Source organism: Euprymna scolopes, chromosome 10, assembly GCF_053919585.1.
Source record: "Euprymna scolopes isolate OS-2025 chromosome 10, ASM5391958v1, whole genome shotgun sequence".
In the NCBI taxonomy this organism is placed as follows: domain Eukaryota; kingdom Metazoa; phylum Mollusca; class Cephalopoda; order Sepiida; family Sepiolidae; genus Euprymna; species Euprymna scolopes.
The window spans coordinates 161,596,395-161,613,564 of record NC_136491.1 but is presented as its reverse complement, the minus strand read 5'-3'; the positions used below and the strand labels follow the sequence as shown (position 1 = coordinate 161,613,564).

The following is a 17,170-nucleotide window of genomic DNA, read 5'->3' as shown; positions in this document are numbered from 1 at the left end:
ATGACAAAGTTCTCTCTGATTATCTCTCCTCTGATCTCGAGCGCGTGGTACAATGGGGGAAGACATGGCTGGTTACCTTTAATGCATCTAAAACCAAACTCCTATCTTTACATTATCAACTATCTGATCCCCATCTGGCATCAACTGAAATAGATGGCTTTCGTCTAGGAGAAGCCTCATGTTTTGACAAGCTTCTGGGCTTGACTTTACTCCCGATCTGAAATGGAACACGTACATCAAGTCTGTTGCGAAGGTCGCTGGAAAGATGGTGGGATCCTTCTACCGCCCCAGAAGATATCTCACTACTGATGCAATTCTCTATCTATATAAAAGCCAATTACGTTCAAGGATGGAATACTGCTGCCATATCTGGGCAGGAGCTGCTAAAAACAGCCTATCCTGCCTTGACAGAGTACAAAATAGACTGTGTCTTAGTGGGGGATGCCCCTTTCTCTTCTCTGCAACCTCTCTCCCACAGAAGAGACGTTGCGAGCCTATCCTTGTTTTATCGTTATTTCCATGGCAGGTGCTCGTCTAAATTCCAATCTCTGGTCCCCCCTCGCCAATCTTTCACGAAAAACACCCGTCTAGCTGAATCCACTGTGAAAGATTTTCCCCACTCTTTATCTGCCTAAATCAAAACGTAGATTCCATGAACAAAGCTTCTTTCTTAGAAGTGCACGCCTGTGGAACTTTGTTACGTCTGCCTGTTCCCACCTGACTACAACCTGGATGTCTTCAAGTCCAACGTAAACAAATTCCTGATGAACCACCCCCTTAAGTAGACACTTTATTAAATCTCAACACTAACGTACTATACATGCAATAACCCTTATCCCCGAGTGGTTTCCGGGCCTTAATAAGTGGTGACCACCTTGTAAAAGAAAAATGTTTTAAGCCATTTGTAAGATTTCTCTTCAGTCCACTCATCTGTATAGCTAAGGATGCATTTTTAGCATCGTCTGAAACGCGGAGGATGGGAAAAACTAGGTGAGATAGCACCATTCAGACCTCCACTGGAATTGTATGGAAAGTAGCGGAATACCAAAGAGGCTTATCGTCAGGAAAATTCTAGAAAAAGTTATCGAGCATTATCGACGAGAATGCGATGGTGAACAGCTTGCGAGAACATCAAGCAAATTGCAATGTGGATGGAAAAATCGATCATGGCTGACAGAGCGAGAACATGCTACTCCCGTGAATTAAAAGGTTCCGTTCGAAAGTCTGAGATTCCAGATTTCGACAGTAGAATCCTCGAGTTCGACAAGATACGCCTGAAGTAGGTCGGCAGTTACATCGTCCGAAACATTGTGCAAAGACTAAATATAACACTAGTCAGAATAATCCAAATACAAAAGGCGGAGAGTACTGGAAAACTGGGGAGACTTGTCACTCGGGTCCCAGAGAAACCTTTTTTTTGTCAATGATTTTAGCACTCGTGATGAATCGTGTGAGAACTTATAAGTAAACAAAAGTAGTTTTATCCGCATAAAATCGGCGGTAAATCGAAGACAATGCGTTTCACATTTGTTTTTTTATTTACTTTTTTATTTTTGTAGTTTGAAGATTTCAAATGTTAAACCATTACACAATTTACCAAAAACCCAAGAAAATAGCGAATTTAGATGGACAAAGAGACGAAACAATAAACCACACGATAAATTAATGCGTGCAAGATTTACTGCTTCAAAAGATTACTGAAATATTAAAGAAGCTTATTGTAACCAAGAATCCATGGGAAAACACCGGCCGTTATCTGCGATACCAGTTGGTACCAGAATACCAGAATACAATAGGTGGTTTTCATGGTGATGGTACAGAGAATACTGGAAGGTCCGAAGAAACTTTTTGTCACTCGGATTTCAGATAAAAATCAATGGAAACGATTGGTATGAGAAATTCAACTGAACAATTTTAACTATCAAAACGAAAGTCTTGCTTATTCGAATGCACAAAACAAAAATCCAAAAACATTCGATTTAACAAACATGCACAAAAAGAGGAGTTTGGAACCTTGAGTAAACTTTTTGATATTCTGATGAAAATATATTTTGCCGGAGTCAATTAATTGAAATTAAAAAGATTCTGAATTTTGTTTCTTATTCTGAATGACTTCTTGACTAAAAAAAAACAAAAAAAAAACACTAAACATGCATAAAAAACACATTTTGACACGCATTTTATAACTATTTATGACGATGACGCGTTCATCTGACACGTTTTTAATCTTTTAAATCTTTCTCTTTTTGCCATTATTCACAAAAATACAGATTTGATGCGATTCATTTTTCTTATCAAGATTAAAAGAACATGTTATAAAGCACAAAAAAAGCAAACAATTAAAGCAATGCACTTAATTATAAAAAATAAATTATGAGTTTAGTTTTTTCAGTGCGTAAAGAAATTTTTATCTTGGAACCGTTTGAATTCATTAGTATGAGCAGCAGACCGTCGCCCTGTATAGTCAACTATAATTATTATTAAATAAATCGCATTGTGAACTTTTACTGCCGATCATGAACTCCATTTTACCATCTTATTTTTTGAATTTCTATAATTCAAAATTTGTTTCTCTGTATAGATTCTCCAGCCTTTGACTTGTAATCAGTGTGTTAATCTGTTGTCTTAGATTCTGCACTGGGACAAGTTTAATAAGATGTATATTTTCCAAATCACAAGTTTGCTCACATAAGGATGCAGTTAAATATGAATATGTAACATGCTGAAGGCACGCACTGAGAGTCTCAACACCTGATTGTGGAATGTCGCCATTATTTATTTTTAGATATAAACGTCTTACAATATCACAGATTGATCTTAAGATATTGAAATAGTGATCGTACAACTGTTCCATATTATTTGATTAGTTTGCTTTTTATAAACTCCTCGGATCATCACTGAGGAGGATACCATGTTTTTCTTGAAAACAAACTAATTCGTTGAAGAGGTTCAACTAGTGTTCGAATGATCGATGAGTTTTATCAAACTGAACTTTCTGGAAGTTCCAGCTCTTCAGGTACGTTCACTTACCGATTACTTGGATACAGTGAATCACAACGTTTTCTCCAACCATCAGGGAAAATAGCAACAGTACCTTATCTGCAAGGGACAGCTAACCAACGTTACCGTCTAAGCCGACAGTTAGCTCAAACAATTATCTACAACAAACAGTTGGCCCATACAAGCACCTCGAACATACAGTTCAAATGATATAGTGTGAAAGAATACTTATGTAATATTTTTATTCGTTTATCATACAGACGTTTGTAAGGCTCAATACTTTTCATTCATACTTCGCAAAAGAAACAAACGAAACGAACATCTTTATTAAATGAGCCATTGTCAGATTAGCATTTTTCTTATCTTGTTCTAGCTGAAATGGGGCATCCTATCTGATGCCAGACATTCACATCTCATAATTCTGACTGGAAGATCTTTTAAAGATTCTAGCCGTCTCTTTAAGTATAATTATTTGTATCTATTAACTTGATTCACAATCCGGGTAGTTTTTAAATTTTTTTCATGAGTGCGGTTGCTCCTATAATTACTAGAATAGCGGAGATCTTCCTAAGATCCCAATTTCTATTCATGATATACGTAAGATGTTGGTATTTCGGTATCTTCTTTCTCTCATTTCTGTTGAACCCAACATCATTAGTGACACTGACTTCCACTAGGGTTGCTTCTTTCTCCTTGTCCCACTATATCAGATTTAATGTTTTCGCTGTAGAAATTCCATAGTCGAGCACAAAACATGTTCGTTTTTGTTGCTTTATTCATTAAAGAGGGAAAAAGAAAGAAAAAAAATGGATACAAATATGTTTGCCCCCCTCCCCAAATATTCTTGTACTCAATTGCAAAAAGGCAGCGAGTTAAAATAGTCGATTATCGGGAATTACAAATCCGCGAATAACTATTTGTTGGAAACGTCTAAACATCAGAATAATAGGTTTGGTCTGTCGGTAAAATAGCCCGTCAGATTTCGGTGTTAAAGATCATTTGTAGATTTTAAAAAGAGATTATGTTTGTTCATCTGTCGGTCACATTAAATTTGAAATATTTTCATCGCTGAGTGAATGGACGCACTGTACTAACATACGTCCAATTGATTTGAATGTGAAACTAATCTAACTGAAATTTGTAGATTTTAATGTGAATGTTGAATGTAAATAAAGAAGATAATATTTATTATTCGACGATCTGGGTTTTGGAAAGGACTAAGAAAATGGGTAGTTTTGTTTGGACAAAGAAAGTCCAAAGCGGACAAGTACTAAAAGACCAAAGTGTCGCTACTAGACACCAGTTATCTGCGATTCCAGAGACCCAATGTCAACAATCTAAGAGTGCTGACTAATTGAATCTTTAAAAACTGATACAACGTTCTTCAAACGATGCTTCATTTTATTTTGCTGCGACATATTTTTTTTATTAGATACAGAAGGCCGTAATAACTCCAGTTCTCTGAATATTAGCTAATTCTAAACCAGTAGTGGCAGGGAGGTTATGGTAGCTAACTAGTTAACGATGTGAACCGACAACCTGGATGTGCCAAGTTCGAATCTAGTCCGTTCCACAGAAACAATTTCACTTAGGAACGTTGGCAACCATCACATGGTCCCAACTGTAAGTTCCTAATATGCTTCTAGAAAAAGTTCTTAATACAAAGATATCGGGGGAATGAATGACAACAAAATCATGAATAATGCTCTACAAACAATACAATGATATATTCTATATTTTAAAAAGTTCTTGGGGTGAATGCATAATTATCAAAATGTCTGTTTTAAATCAGATTTAATTAGATATAAACAGGCGCTAATTTTTTAATCGATTCTGAAATTAAATTCTGTAAATGAGAGTTTAAGTTTTCTCAGACCATAATTTCAGTTATGTAGTTTAAACTTTCATACACGTTTTATTATATCAACATGTTATCGATTGGTTTCAAGTAATTAGTAGTCTTAAGCATAGCACGAAACTGTCTCGGACACGTTGAACATGATGTTCGACTATACATTACCTCAAAATCAAGGTTTCCCAGCCCTTTCATTATTTTATTACGCCTACCTAATTTCATATACCCTCACAACTTTCCTGGGTACAATCCAACATTGCATCCAGTGATGAGAATCAAATTAGGGAGTGAGGAGCCGCCCCCTCCTCTACAGGTTAAATAGAAACTATCCTTTTTAGACGTTTTCAAAAGATACATCTACCAAAAAATCTTATACAAAATACGATTTCGCATGAAATAATGCAATGGTTGTCTAACAACCGACAAAACTTCAGGAATTATGATGAGCCTGTCTAAAAATGTGTATTCACGCTATTACTTTCATATTTAACAAAAGGAAAATAGATTCTTACGTAATGGGTTTCTAAATGTTTTGTCCCGTAATACGGGGTTATTCCGATATGAATGGTTGAACTCAATAAGGAGCCGTTCGGATAAAAAGTGGATTATTGATATAAGGCGTATAAGTTGTTAAACTTCGCTTTATACTGATGCTACCGGTGCTTGTCCCTCCACAAATATGGCAACCCCATTACTAGGTCATTCTTTACAAACAAATGATTGGATTCATTTACTTTCGATTCTTAACATTAGAGTAGAAGGCAATTTTAATCATTTTTTTTTTAAATATTTTTAGCATTTATTCAATCAGTTTTAAATTTAACATTAACGTTATATAAAAATATTCGAAGATAGTGAGATCTTTGGCTTGAATTGGATTAACTCGTACGCGCAATAAGGTTTGTTTTATTTTTTTAATTGTTATTCTTAAAAATGATTTTATCTCATTTTGAACACCTTCAGTAAGAAATCCAAGCTGAAACTAAGTGAAACCATTAAAACCATCCTTTCTAACCGTCCCACGGAGAGACTTGTTGCGTCTCAGACGGATGTATGTAGGTTAGTATCGATTTCGTTAACATTTAGTGGAAATATGGGACATTCGTGAAAGATAAAATCAGGAATCAGAGTTTTCCAAACAAGCTGGGTATCCAACATATCACACGGGGGGGGGGCACTCTTATCGATAAAAAGGCAAGTAGAGAAAAATGTGCTTCGTTTATTTAGGAGAGTTCATTTGGAACCTATTTTATTTTATTTTTTTTGTAAATAATTTTCAGCTTCGTCAGCAACTTGTTTGGATTTCATGTCTTGTGCAAAATGGCACATTAACTGCTTGGACATGTACGGAATGTTGACTCGCAATCTATCGCGGTTCAACAGGAAAATATGCAATACTAGTAAAAGTACTATACACAAACACACACACACACACATATATATATATATAAGCACATTCTTAATAAAATGTTGATGAGTGCATAATATCATGAAAGTAGATATTTTCCAACGATCAGAATTTTAAACATAGCCACGCCCTTGTGCAAAATTGTATAACATCAAAAATTCTAAATGTACTTACATTTAGATTAAAGGAATTATGTTTATTTGCCGGGGGAAAAACTCCAATAAGTATATTTATAGGAAATTATATATCTATCTATAAAAGTAAACGTGTGTGTACATTTTCCTTCGCAATAGCTTAATTTTCAGTCTACAGACTCGAAATTTGATATACAGGGTACTGAGATTTGGGAACATCTTTGTGATCGGTTTCGGCCAGAAATTTGGTTGTTAAGGGGCCAAAGTTCAACGATTTGACTTTTGAGAACTCTACCAAACTCCTCCGACAATTTTGGGTTTAAACACTTGAAATTTTAGATATAGGTTCCTTGGACATTGATCTAACTTAACTTTACTTGAGCCCCAAACAATAAATGTTAAGAGGTCAAAATAGGAGTCAAAGTTTAAAAAAGTGACCGTTTTTTTTTTTTTGCTCAGCATACACCTCACACCCGGGCAACGACGGGCACCCATACTAGTATATCTATAAAAGTAAACGTGTGTGTGTGTTTGTGTGCGTGTGGGGAAGGGGTGTACATTTCCCTACGCAATAACTGTCAATTTTTAGTTTACAGACTCGAAATTTGATATACAGGGTACTGAGATTTAGGAACATCTTTGTGATCGGTTTTCGGCCAGAAATTTGGCTGTTAAGCGGCCAAAGTTCAACGATTTGACCTTTGAGAACTGCCAAACTCCTTCGACAATTTTGGGTTTAAACACTTGAAATTTTAGATATAGGTTCCTTGGACATTGATCTAACTTATGAACTTTATTTGAGCCCAAAACAATAAATGTTAAGGGGTCATAATAATGGTCAAAGTTAAGAAAAATTGACCTCTGCGTTCTCTTCCAAATTACTCAGACAATTTCTGGTCTAAACATTTGAAATTTTACATAAAGGGTATTCAGAGATAGGGCAAGCTTTTTAATCGGTTTGGGTCGAAAATTTTTAGTTACCAATATATAAATGTATGTATGTATGTTTGCATGTCTGCTTAAAACTTTCGACAGAGGCGACGGATTTTTACAAGATCAGTAGCGTTTTGAAGTTCGCCCTTTCAGACGACAAATATCGAAAAATTGGCTACAAACATTAATATCTTCGACTTCAACTGAGCACTTTTCTACGGGGGGGGGTCGCTTTTTCGCTGATATTTTTAAAAGTCATCCTCTCCTTTCGATTGTCTAGCCTTAATTTAAACATAAGTCACTTCCGGTTTGGCGGTAGTCGTAACAGCAAAGACGTCAAGTTTTTTTTCCCGTTCTTTTCCTCCTTTACGGTACTGGTTCGAGCCTAACTTCCTATACCACTTTTTTTTCTCTCAACAGACACATCCAAACACCCGGGTAACGCCGGGCTGAAATGCTAGTATATATGTACACGTGTCTGTGAAATGCCATGTTTTACTGTGATATCACCATTTATCAAAGCCCAAAAGCCACTTGAGAATAGAGGTTACTCGAGTGTCAGGTGGACGGTGAGAGAACACCGTGATGATTGTTAATGCTGGTTATTATTGAACAGAATTTGATTAATGAGGTGAATCAACAAGAATTTGTTTACCTTTGACTTGAAAATGACCATGCTGTAATCAACTGGGAAGTATTTAACAGACAGGCAGTTCTATGAGAAAAACTTTGCTTGTAGAAGTTTTAGTTAGATAGGTATGAATACAGAAAGGGGAAGAAAAAGTATTGATAGTACTTGTAGATAGACGAGTTTTGTCATCTCTATATAAATAAAATGAACTCATTTTTTCCCGTCTGATTTTGACATTAATAGGATTAAAAATCAAGATATTTAATGCAAATATACTATGCACAAACGGCAGAACAATATCTGAGGTGTGTTATTGGCTTATTATTTCTCAAATTCCTCGATAATCTTAGATTTCTATACTTTTTCTGCTGAGAAGTCACGTCCAAAATCGGTTAAGATCAATGGAAGTGGTAAAATATTTTCTCTCTAATAAATTCCTCCTCTCCCTGCCACCACATAACACCGTTTGGGGATCGTTCACAAGGAACAGTTGAGAAGAGAACACCGGTTTGGCTTCGTAGTTCTTTCATGTGAAGTTATTTAAAATCACTAAACTAAGCTGCAGTGCTCTGTGGCGTAGTAGTTAGCGTGCTGAACAATTCACATTATATTTTCACGTTCGCGCCGACCTACCGTAGTGTTTTTTTTTTTTTTTTTCTCCTAAACAACTGGAATGGACTTTTCTTGGTGGCCGAACTGTTAACGTTGCAGATGTTTTTTTTTTTGTTTTTTTTTCACACTTTATTTTCCTACTTTTACTCATGACTCCGGGTTTGATCCTTCCTACTTACCTACCATAACATTTTTTAAAACTCCCCCCCCCCCGGAAACAAACACTCGGGCAACGCCGGGTACCCCCGCTAGTTTGTCAAATAAAGTTTTCTGATAAAAACTAATATACATATATTTCAGAATCCCGTCTTTCACATGATCTGTTCAGCCAACCACGTCTGCAGATTTCTTAGTCCTATTCAAGCTTTAACATGTACCAAGTGCACCCATGCCGGCCTTTTTTTGAATTTCGTAATACATAAGTATGAAGCATTAAGCACAAACAATAACATAAATCGTTCTACTGGCAATCATTTCCTTCTTATTAAACCTTATTCTCGAATGGTTTACTTGATAATTAAATAGCTTGATACAATAAATAAATAAAACAAGTGCCTCACTAGTTCGAAACCAGATCAACGATAATAAACACAATAAATAATATAATAGTTTATTTCACATAGGTAGAGCTCGTCAGCCTTAGAATGCAGCTCAAGTGGAAGGTAAACCCTGACTTCAAGCCTCCCCTGCATTATGGAAAATATTTCAAGAGTCAACCTCGAGGGAAAGTCCGAAGTGGAGCCCCTGACTGTAAGCTAGTTCGACATTACCTACATTTTACCAACTTTTACGACGGCGTTGGTGCTAAACTAACAGTCTTGCTTTTTCCTTTGGATCAACCAACTACGTGGAGAAGGGTGACGTGTTATCCGGGCAACAGCCTGTCCTACACCAACCAGGTTAGTATCCAATGGATGCATCATTCATGATCGACCTCACACTATCATTTTATTTACCTAATAAGGAATCGAGATTTTTATTGAATCGTACGTACGCTAACGAAAGTCGGTATTCAACAAGACTAAAAATATTTACTAGATTTGCACAAGAATACACCGGAAAAAATAAATAAACAAAAAAAAACAAAAAAAAAAAACACAAAACAAACATTAAATACTGAAAGATAAAGAAATAAGTTTGGAAATATAAGAACTTCGAGAAACTTACCTTCTTTGGCTATGCGCACTTGACTGAGAATTTTTCGGATGCCGGTAATTTGATGTTTGAATTGCTTGTAAGTTTGATCGGACGAACAACCTCGAAACAATTGCACCGCTTCGTTTAACAGCTTCATTGTTTCTGTCTTTTCTGAGGCACTGAATGTCTGAAGCTAAAAAAAAATGTATTGATTATATATATATGTTTTTATTATAATGCATGTCCGTATATACTTCTGTCAACGTATTATTTTAAGTAATTATAACAACTTTATTACTAATCACAGTAACTCATCGTTTTGTTTATAAATTTGTCCAATATTTCGTCATCATTTTTTAAAACATTGTTAAATTATAGTTTTTTCCCTATCAGAGTGTGAGAATTTTTGGCAATTCCTATCACCTTTTACTTTCAGGGGACTAAAAAGTGATTCTTGGGTTGACTTTCGAAAGCGTCTTTCGCAACTCGCCTCCTTTATTTATTCTTTAGTTCTCACATTCCACGAGCAATATTTCTGACAAAGAGGGAATAATTGCTGCTTCCTGGATCTGGATCTATCCTAACACTTATCATCGGCAAATTTTTGACCTAGAACTAGTATTTTTTTACTCCTTATATCAAGCGACTTCATGCTTAGTCTGGATCGATTCACATAAAAATAAAATATATATTATGGGTAAAGATCGCTGAAGATGTGATCGTTATTTTGAAACTCGTGCAAGAATTTCGTTTCAACTGTTTTCTATGTTTGCGTTTTTTTTCTTTTCGTATGAAATTGTTTCGTTCATTTAGAAATTGAAAATACATTTTAGAATAATGCATGCCCACGAATATTTCTGCTATAAAATGTTTTTCGTATGAGAAAAACACAAACTACAAATATAATGTAAATTATCGTCAGAAATTTTTGTGAGGTTTTTTGAATCATGATTAAAATATTGTTCCATATAGTTTTTGTTTCTTTTTTATTGAGGAGTGAAAAATTTCGACGATTCTTGTCATCTTTGTCTACCAAATAGGAAAATCTCGTGGAGATGCGATGATTATCAATACAACTTATTTCTTGAAAACGCTTCTAAATAAATTGCATCTTCGTTGCATTTTTGTTGATATGTGATAGAAATCACCGGAAATTCCGACTCCCCAATGTTACAAGAACAAAAACAGCATACACTATATCTCTACTATTATATAAAATGAAATTTTACATAATAGTAGAGTGTTTTTCCGTGAGTTCGTTCCGTATAGACTCAAAAATGCCTGGGTCAATTTGTATGAAATTTCACGCGAAAGTACTTTATGTGTCTGGCAGTGTTCTAAGATGTTGGATTATCTTTCTATCAGTAAATATTTTCTCACTTGAAATTGAGAAAAATGAAGAGTGGAGTAGCGAAAACAAAAAACGAAAAAAAAAACTGAAGAGAAAAAAAAAACCGAAGAAACAAAAAAAAAACCGAAGAAACAAAAAAAAAAAAACCGAAGAAACAAAAAAAAAAAAACCGAAGAAACAAAAAAAAAACCGAAGAAACAAAAAAAAAACCGAAGAAACAAAAAAAACCGAAGAAACAAAAAAAACCGAAGAAACAAAAAAAACCGAAGAAACAAAAAAAAACGAAGAAACAAAAAAAAACGAAGAAACAAAAAAAACCGAAGAAACAAAAAACTGAAGAAAAAAAAAACTGAAGAAAAAAAAAACTGAAGAAAAAAAAAACTGAAGAAAAAAAAAACTGAAGAAAAAAAAACTGAAGAAAAAAAAAACTGAAGAAAAAAAAACTGAAGAAAAAAAAACTGAAGAAAAAAAAAACTGAAGAAAAAAAAACTGAAGAAAAAAAAAACTGAAGGAAAAAAAAACTGAAGAAAAAAAAACTGAAGAAAAAAAAAACTGAAGAAAAAAAAACTGAAGAAAAAACCTTGCAGATTTCCAACAATTTACAAAAAAAAAAAAAAAAAAAAATCTGCATTTGTTAAATAGAATAATCGCTTTATAATATTTATGGACATCTTTCTCTGCATATTTAATTATTTTGTGATGAAAAGCACAGATATCGAGCAATCTAATTTGATATACAAAGCTGGAGACTTTCATTTGAAATCATGCCTTTTTCAAATCTTTCATCTGGCTATTATATATTACAAATATTAATCCGATTTAGATAATCATTTTAATAATGAGTTCAAGGATGAACTCGATATTCTCTGCAGATCTAACTATCATTTTTCCAATTTGCCAACTTTCAATTGAAATGCACTGGAAAGCATCCTATAGAAACGAGTGTAACAAGTATTAATAGCGAGGTGAATCTCCTTTTTACAATAACCAACCTCTGGACTTGCTTCCTGTGGTTATCATTAAGAGGTAGAGGCGGTTCCTATGTGAAGCAGCAATAGTTGATCAAGTTTAGTTTAGTAACCAGAAACTGATTCACAATGACAACCTCCAGCGGTAAGGCGGAACGGGAGACAGCCACAAGCGGTAAGACAAAACGATGTAAGTAGTAAGAAAATTGTGATGTGTCTGGTAAACAGAATGTTTTTTTGAAATTAATATAGGAATTGAAAGCTTTGCATCATCCAGTGAAAAATAATACAGATACAATAGAGAACGGATTTATTCCGTCGGGTACAATAATAGAAGTCCATGTCTGGTAACCAAAATGGTAAGCGAGTTGACAAACTGTTTAATGTTCACATTCCATCTCGCGTCTTTAACCGACTACTAGTTTTGCTTTCCTTAAATAGGCACGAATTTAGTCATGTGTTCGACATCACATCAATAACATTCGCCTATTTATAACCGATTAGTCGTCTAATTGAACTGTTTTATTCATTATGCCGTTTTTAAATTTATAAAATATAAAAGAATCTGTATTTCCCGGCAATAAAAGTCATCTTCGTATATTAAACGAAATAAGCAAAATTACAAACTGTTGTGGAGGAATCACCCTCACAATGGACTGTTCTATCCATTATATAAACCATAGACCTTTTGATCCCAGGTGTGGATTAAACACCAGAGCTCCCGATCGTCACGTTGGTTTGTTATTTTTCCTGCGATTGTTTTACATATTATTATTGTTATTGCCGTGTTAAATTTGTTTTATTTGTTAAAGTTGTTATTGCTGTTATCTTCCTGCTGTTATTTTTGAACGGGACTTTTACCTTATTTTTTTTATTATTTTTTTTTTCCCCTCTCTAACCCGTCGGCCATGGCGTCCGCCAGCAATGTGCCGTCGGAAGAGGACAAAAGTGGCGAACAAAAGAATGGGTGGGCAAAACCACCCAAAGTTAAAATAGACGTTAACAACTTTTTAACGGAAGCAAGGAAATGTTTGCAATATGTTACAGAAACAGGAGTTACGTTAGAAGCACCACGGCTACAGGAATTTGCCAAGAAAACGATCTCACTTTTTGTGGTAGATCGCAAGACCAAAAAATTGATCAGGTCAACTAAGGAAACTGTAACTAAATTACTGGCAACGGCAGGAATGCGTGCGGATCGTGTAACGAAATGCAGAGGCTACAATACCTGGGCCGCCCTGTTTAAAACAGAAGAAGAATGCGTCGCACTAACTAAAAAAGAAATCATTACACAAGACTACATTTTAAGAATGGAGTACCTAGGACGGAGGAGAACGACTGTTTCCATTTTCGAAGTGCCAGGGGCGGTCCCAGGTGAATATCTAGCTGCCTACCTCCTGAAATTCGGTGATATTACTGGTATAGAGGTGGACCAGTACAACGGAGTCTGGTCCTTCGACATCCTTTTAAACAAAGAAGCTTTCCTCGAAATACCCTACTTCCTGGAAGCGGGAGCTGAAAAACTCCCCATTGTGGTCACAGGGAGGAGGCCGACCTGCTGGATTTGTAGTGAAGTAGGTCACTTAACCTACACCTGTCCGAAAAAGACCAAAACCAATGTGACAAACACAACAAACCCTAAAGAGGTGATTGTTGGGCACCTCGAACCTGAGGCTAGAACGCCAAATACAAGCAAAAAAATTGAAGTGATTAAAGAAATCACAACAGAAGAATTCGAAAAAAAATTCAACTCCGAGATGGAATCGCCTAAAAAGAGAGAATGGACACTGGTACCGTTTTCTAAATCGCCTCGTAAAACGTACGCGGATAAACTGACCAAAGAGCAGATATTAGACATTAGGACCAGTAAAGACCCGGGGGGCAACAAGTTTAAGGCCCTGCTAAAAATAAAGGACTCGCTTGATGAAAAGCGCAAGCAAAGCGAGAAGAAAAAACAAAAAGAAAAAATATTAGATTTCCCCGAATCTCTCTTCCCCGAAAAGCCTGCCCCTCCTCCAAAAGAGAAAAGATCACCCCGTAAAGCGCCACCCCTCTCTCCAGCAAACGTACCAAAAAGAGACCCAAAGTTGACAACCCTAGGCTCCCCATCCAAAAAGACCCCTAAACCGTCCCCTAAACCGTCTCCATTCTGCTCCCCAAACAATACACCCCAAAACTCCCCCCCCCGCTTCCCCTATGAAAATTGACATGCCCCCTCTTCCATCACCTCGCCCTTCTACTTCTGAAAAGAAAAGACAAAGAAGTCCCTCCGTGGAAAAAGACCAAAAAAAGAAAAGATCCCCTTTTTTCAGGGCAAAGACGTGTGTAAGATCACGGCTAATATAGAGACCGTATCCAAAAATCACGTTGGAAAAGACTACCGAAACCTCTACGCGGTGAAGCAGATAAGCAAACTGGACATTACAAACCCAGAAAATTTTCCTAATGCCAAAAGACTTTTAACTGTGGTCAGAAGTCGTGAAGAGGCCAAAGGAGTTTGGACTATGCTGGAGGAAGCAAACTCTGCTTTTAATATCATTCCTCCAGCAGCCTTTTTTAGCGACTCCGACATACTTAGAATGGAGAAACTATGTGTTGGACGGGTCCCCATAAAAATCCACCCTTCACTTTATAGAGCGATTAAGTTAACATTTCCTCTAGACATCGGTGGTCTGTCCCCTGATGGGGCCATCACTAATGAGATGACCTCAGGATCATTGGGGACAGCTGTCGGTGTCTTGGCATTGTCCATGTTTGTTAAGGATACCCAACCCTAGATAGATCACAATGGCTTTAAGGTTAGCTACTTTGAATGTCCGAGGGTTGAGGGACGCCTCTCGTAAACTTCGAGTTGCACGCGACCTTCAACGCCTCGGGGTGGATATATGCTGTGTACAGGAAACGCACTTCATTCCCAGTGATTATCAGGGTGTGCTGCTTAGGGACTTTCAGCTCTATTCAGCACATTTTGATTCCCACTCGAGGGGTGTTTCCTGGCTAGTTAGACGCACTCTTGATGCTTCGTGTGACCCAGTCTATGCTGATCCAGAGGGAAGAGTGCACGTGCTGGATGTTACCGTAAAGGATGTGGCATTTCGATTTATTGGGGTTTATGCTCCCAATAGCCATGGCGAGAGGGTTTCCTTTTTTCGGGGGATTGAGCCCTTCATGAATTCGTCTCGGCGGATAGTTTTAGCGGGAGACTGGAACGCGGTCCTGGATCCCGATTTAGATCGCGGGGGTAATACTTCAAGGGCTACTAACCAGAACCGGGATGCTAAGGCGTTTCGAGGCTTTATTGACAAGTTTGATCTTGTCGATAAATTTCGAAACGAAAAGCCCGGGGATGTAGTTTGGACTTGGACAGGTAGACGCGGCTCCGATCCGGTGCAACTTTCGAGTTACATCGATCGGTTCTTAGTTAAGAGAGTCGACTTAGGGCTTTTAGACTGTCCAAGTTTTCGTAACATAGTTTATTCGGACCATAGGTTAGTCCGGGTTCGGGTAAACTTAGATAGCGTTAAACCTAGGATGGCTAGTTACTGGAAGTTCAACACGTCGTTGTTCGACATGAAGGGCTTCCGGGAACAGCTTTTACTAACAATACAGAGGGAATTGACGGGAGCCATTATCGGGAATAAGTGGTGGGGAAAACTTAAACAAGTAATTAGGTCCTTCGCTGCTGATTTTAGTCATCGACTCAATCTTAATTCTAGAGCAGCGAAAGCGGCACTAGATGATAGATTAAAAAGGGCGGTGGAGGAGGGGGATAGTGATAGTTATACTTTAATTAAGGCTGAACTGGACTCCCTGGATAACAGGAAGGACCAGGGTCTAGTAGTTAGGGCTAGGTTAAAAAGAGTGCCGAACGAGGCAACAAACATGGCCGCGTCAATGCGTGCGGAGGAGCGTCGATGTGCGACTGATCGACACATCGCCAGTGTCACATTGCCGGACGGACGAACCGTAACATCAAATGATGGAATCCTGGAGGGTTTTCGAGCTCATTTGCAGGAGCTTTTTACCATGGAGCCCGGTCTGGAGATTGAACAGTTTGACACGTATTTAGCTGACTTTTCTCGCCTTGAAGCGACCGAAGCAGCTACGTGTGAAGGTAGCATAAAAGAGGAAGAAGTCCTTGAGGCTCTGAAACAAGTCGGGCTAGACAGGACCCCTGGGATTGATGGTCTGCCTTACGAGGTGTACTTAAGGCTGTCGCCCATTTTTATTCCTTTGCTGGCCACACTCTTCAACTCCTGGTTTAGGAACGGGTCTATACCTCAGTACTTTACCAGGGGAATCATTAAATTGCTTCGCAAAGATAAAAATGGAGGGGATGGGATTAGCAATTTCTGGCCCTTAACGATGTTAAACACAGAGTTAAAGATTTTGGCCAAGATCTTAGCAAATCGTCTGCAGGTTGTTTTACATCGTCTCATAAGTCCCGAACAGACGTGTTCTGTTAAGGGCCGGACGATTCAAGATAATTTGCACGCGATACGCTTGATCATAGAGAAAGTCGACACAGAAGCCGCGCTGATCAATTTAGATCAGTCCAAAGCATTCGATAGGGTGGACCATCGTTACCTAGGGGCTGTTCTTTGCTCGGCTGGGTTTGGACCCCAATTTCGCTCATGGATTCGCCTCTTGTATGCTAACCCCGGTGCTATGGTGGAGGTGAATGGGGTGAGATCGAAGCCCTTCAGGTTAACAAGATCTATCCGTCAAGGTTGTCCGTTATCACCCATGCTGTATGTCATCGCGCTTGAGCCCTTTTTGCGCCAGCTTAGGGTGAATCCGGTTCTTCGCGGGATTACTTTGCCAGGTGGTTCTACCCCAGTAAAGTATACCACCTATGCCGACGACGTGACTGTGCTTGTAACGAGCAATGCCGAGATTAGAGTCGTCGACATGGAAACAAGACGGTATGCACAGGTAACAGGGGCCATAATCAACCACGTTAAGTCTATTGGCTTACGTGTTGGTGCCTGGAGGGGAACGCCCCTTCAGGGGCCCTTTGGCTGGACTGATGGGCCCTGCAAGCTACTCGGCGTCTGGTTTGGCCCCGACCTCCAGCTGGAGAAAAATTGGTCGGAAGTGTTGAAAGCGGTCAAGACCACAGCTCATTTGTGGTCTTTGAG

At 37.7% G+C, this 17,170-nt stretch overlaps 1 protein-coding gene across 12 annotated transcripts in view; it reads right to left on the bottom strand.

The window, feature by feature from the left end:
• Nucleotides 1–17,170, bottom strand: part of LOC145286342 (microtubule-actin cross-linking factor 1, isoforms 6/7-like) — a 770,369-nt gene that overhangs the window by 429,033 nt on the left and 324,166 nt on the right. For all 12 annotated transcript variants that reach the window (XM_080135266.1, XM_080135265.1, XM_080135270.1 and 9 more), the window contains exon 12: nt 9,741–9,903. In XM_080135266.1, the coding sequence (XP_079991392.1) occupies nt 9,741–9,903 (163 nt within the window). The remainder of the gene's footprint in view (nt 1–9,740; nt 9,904–17,170) is intronic.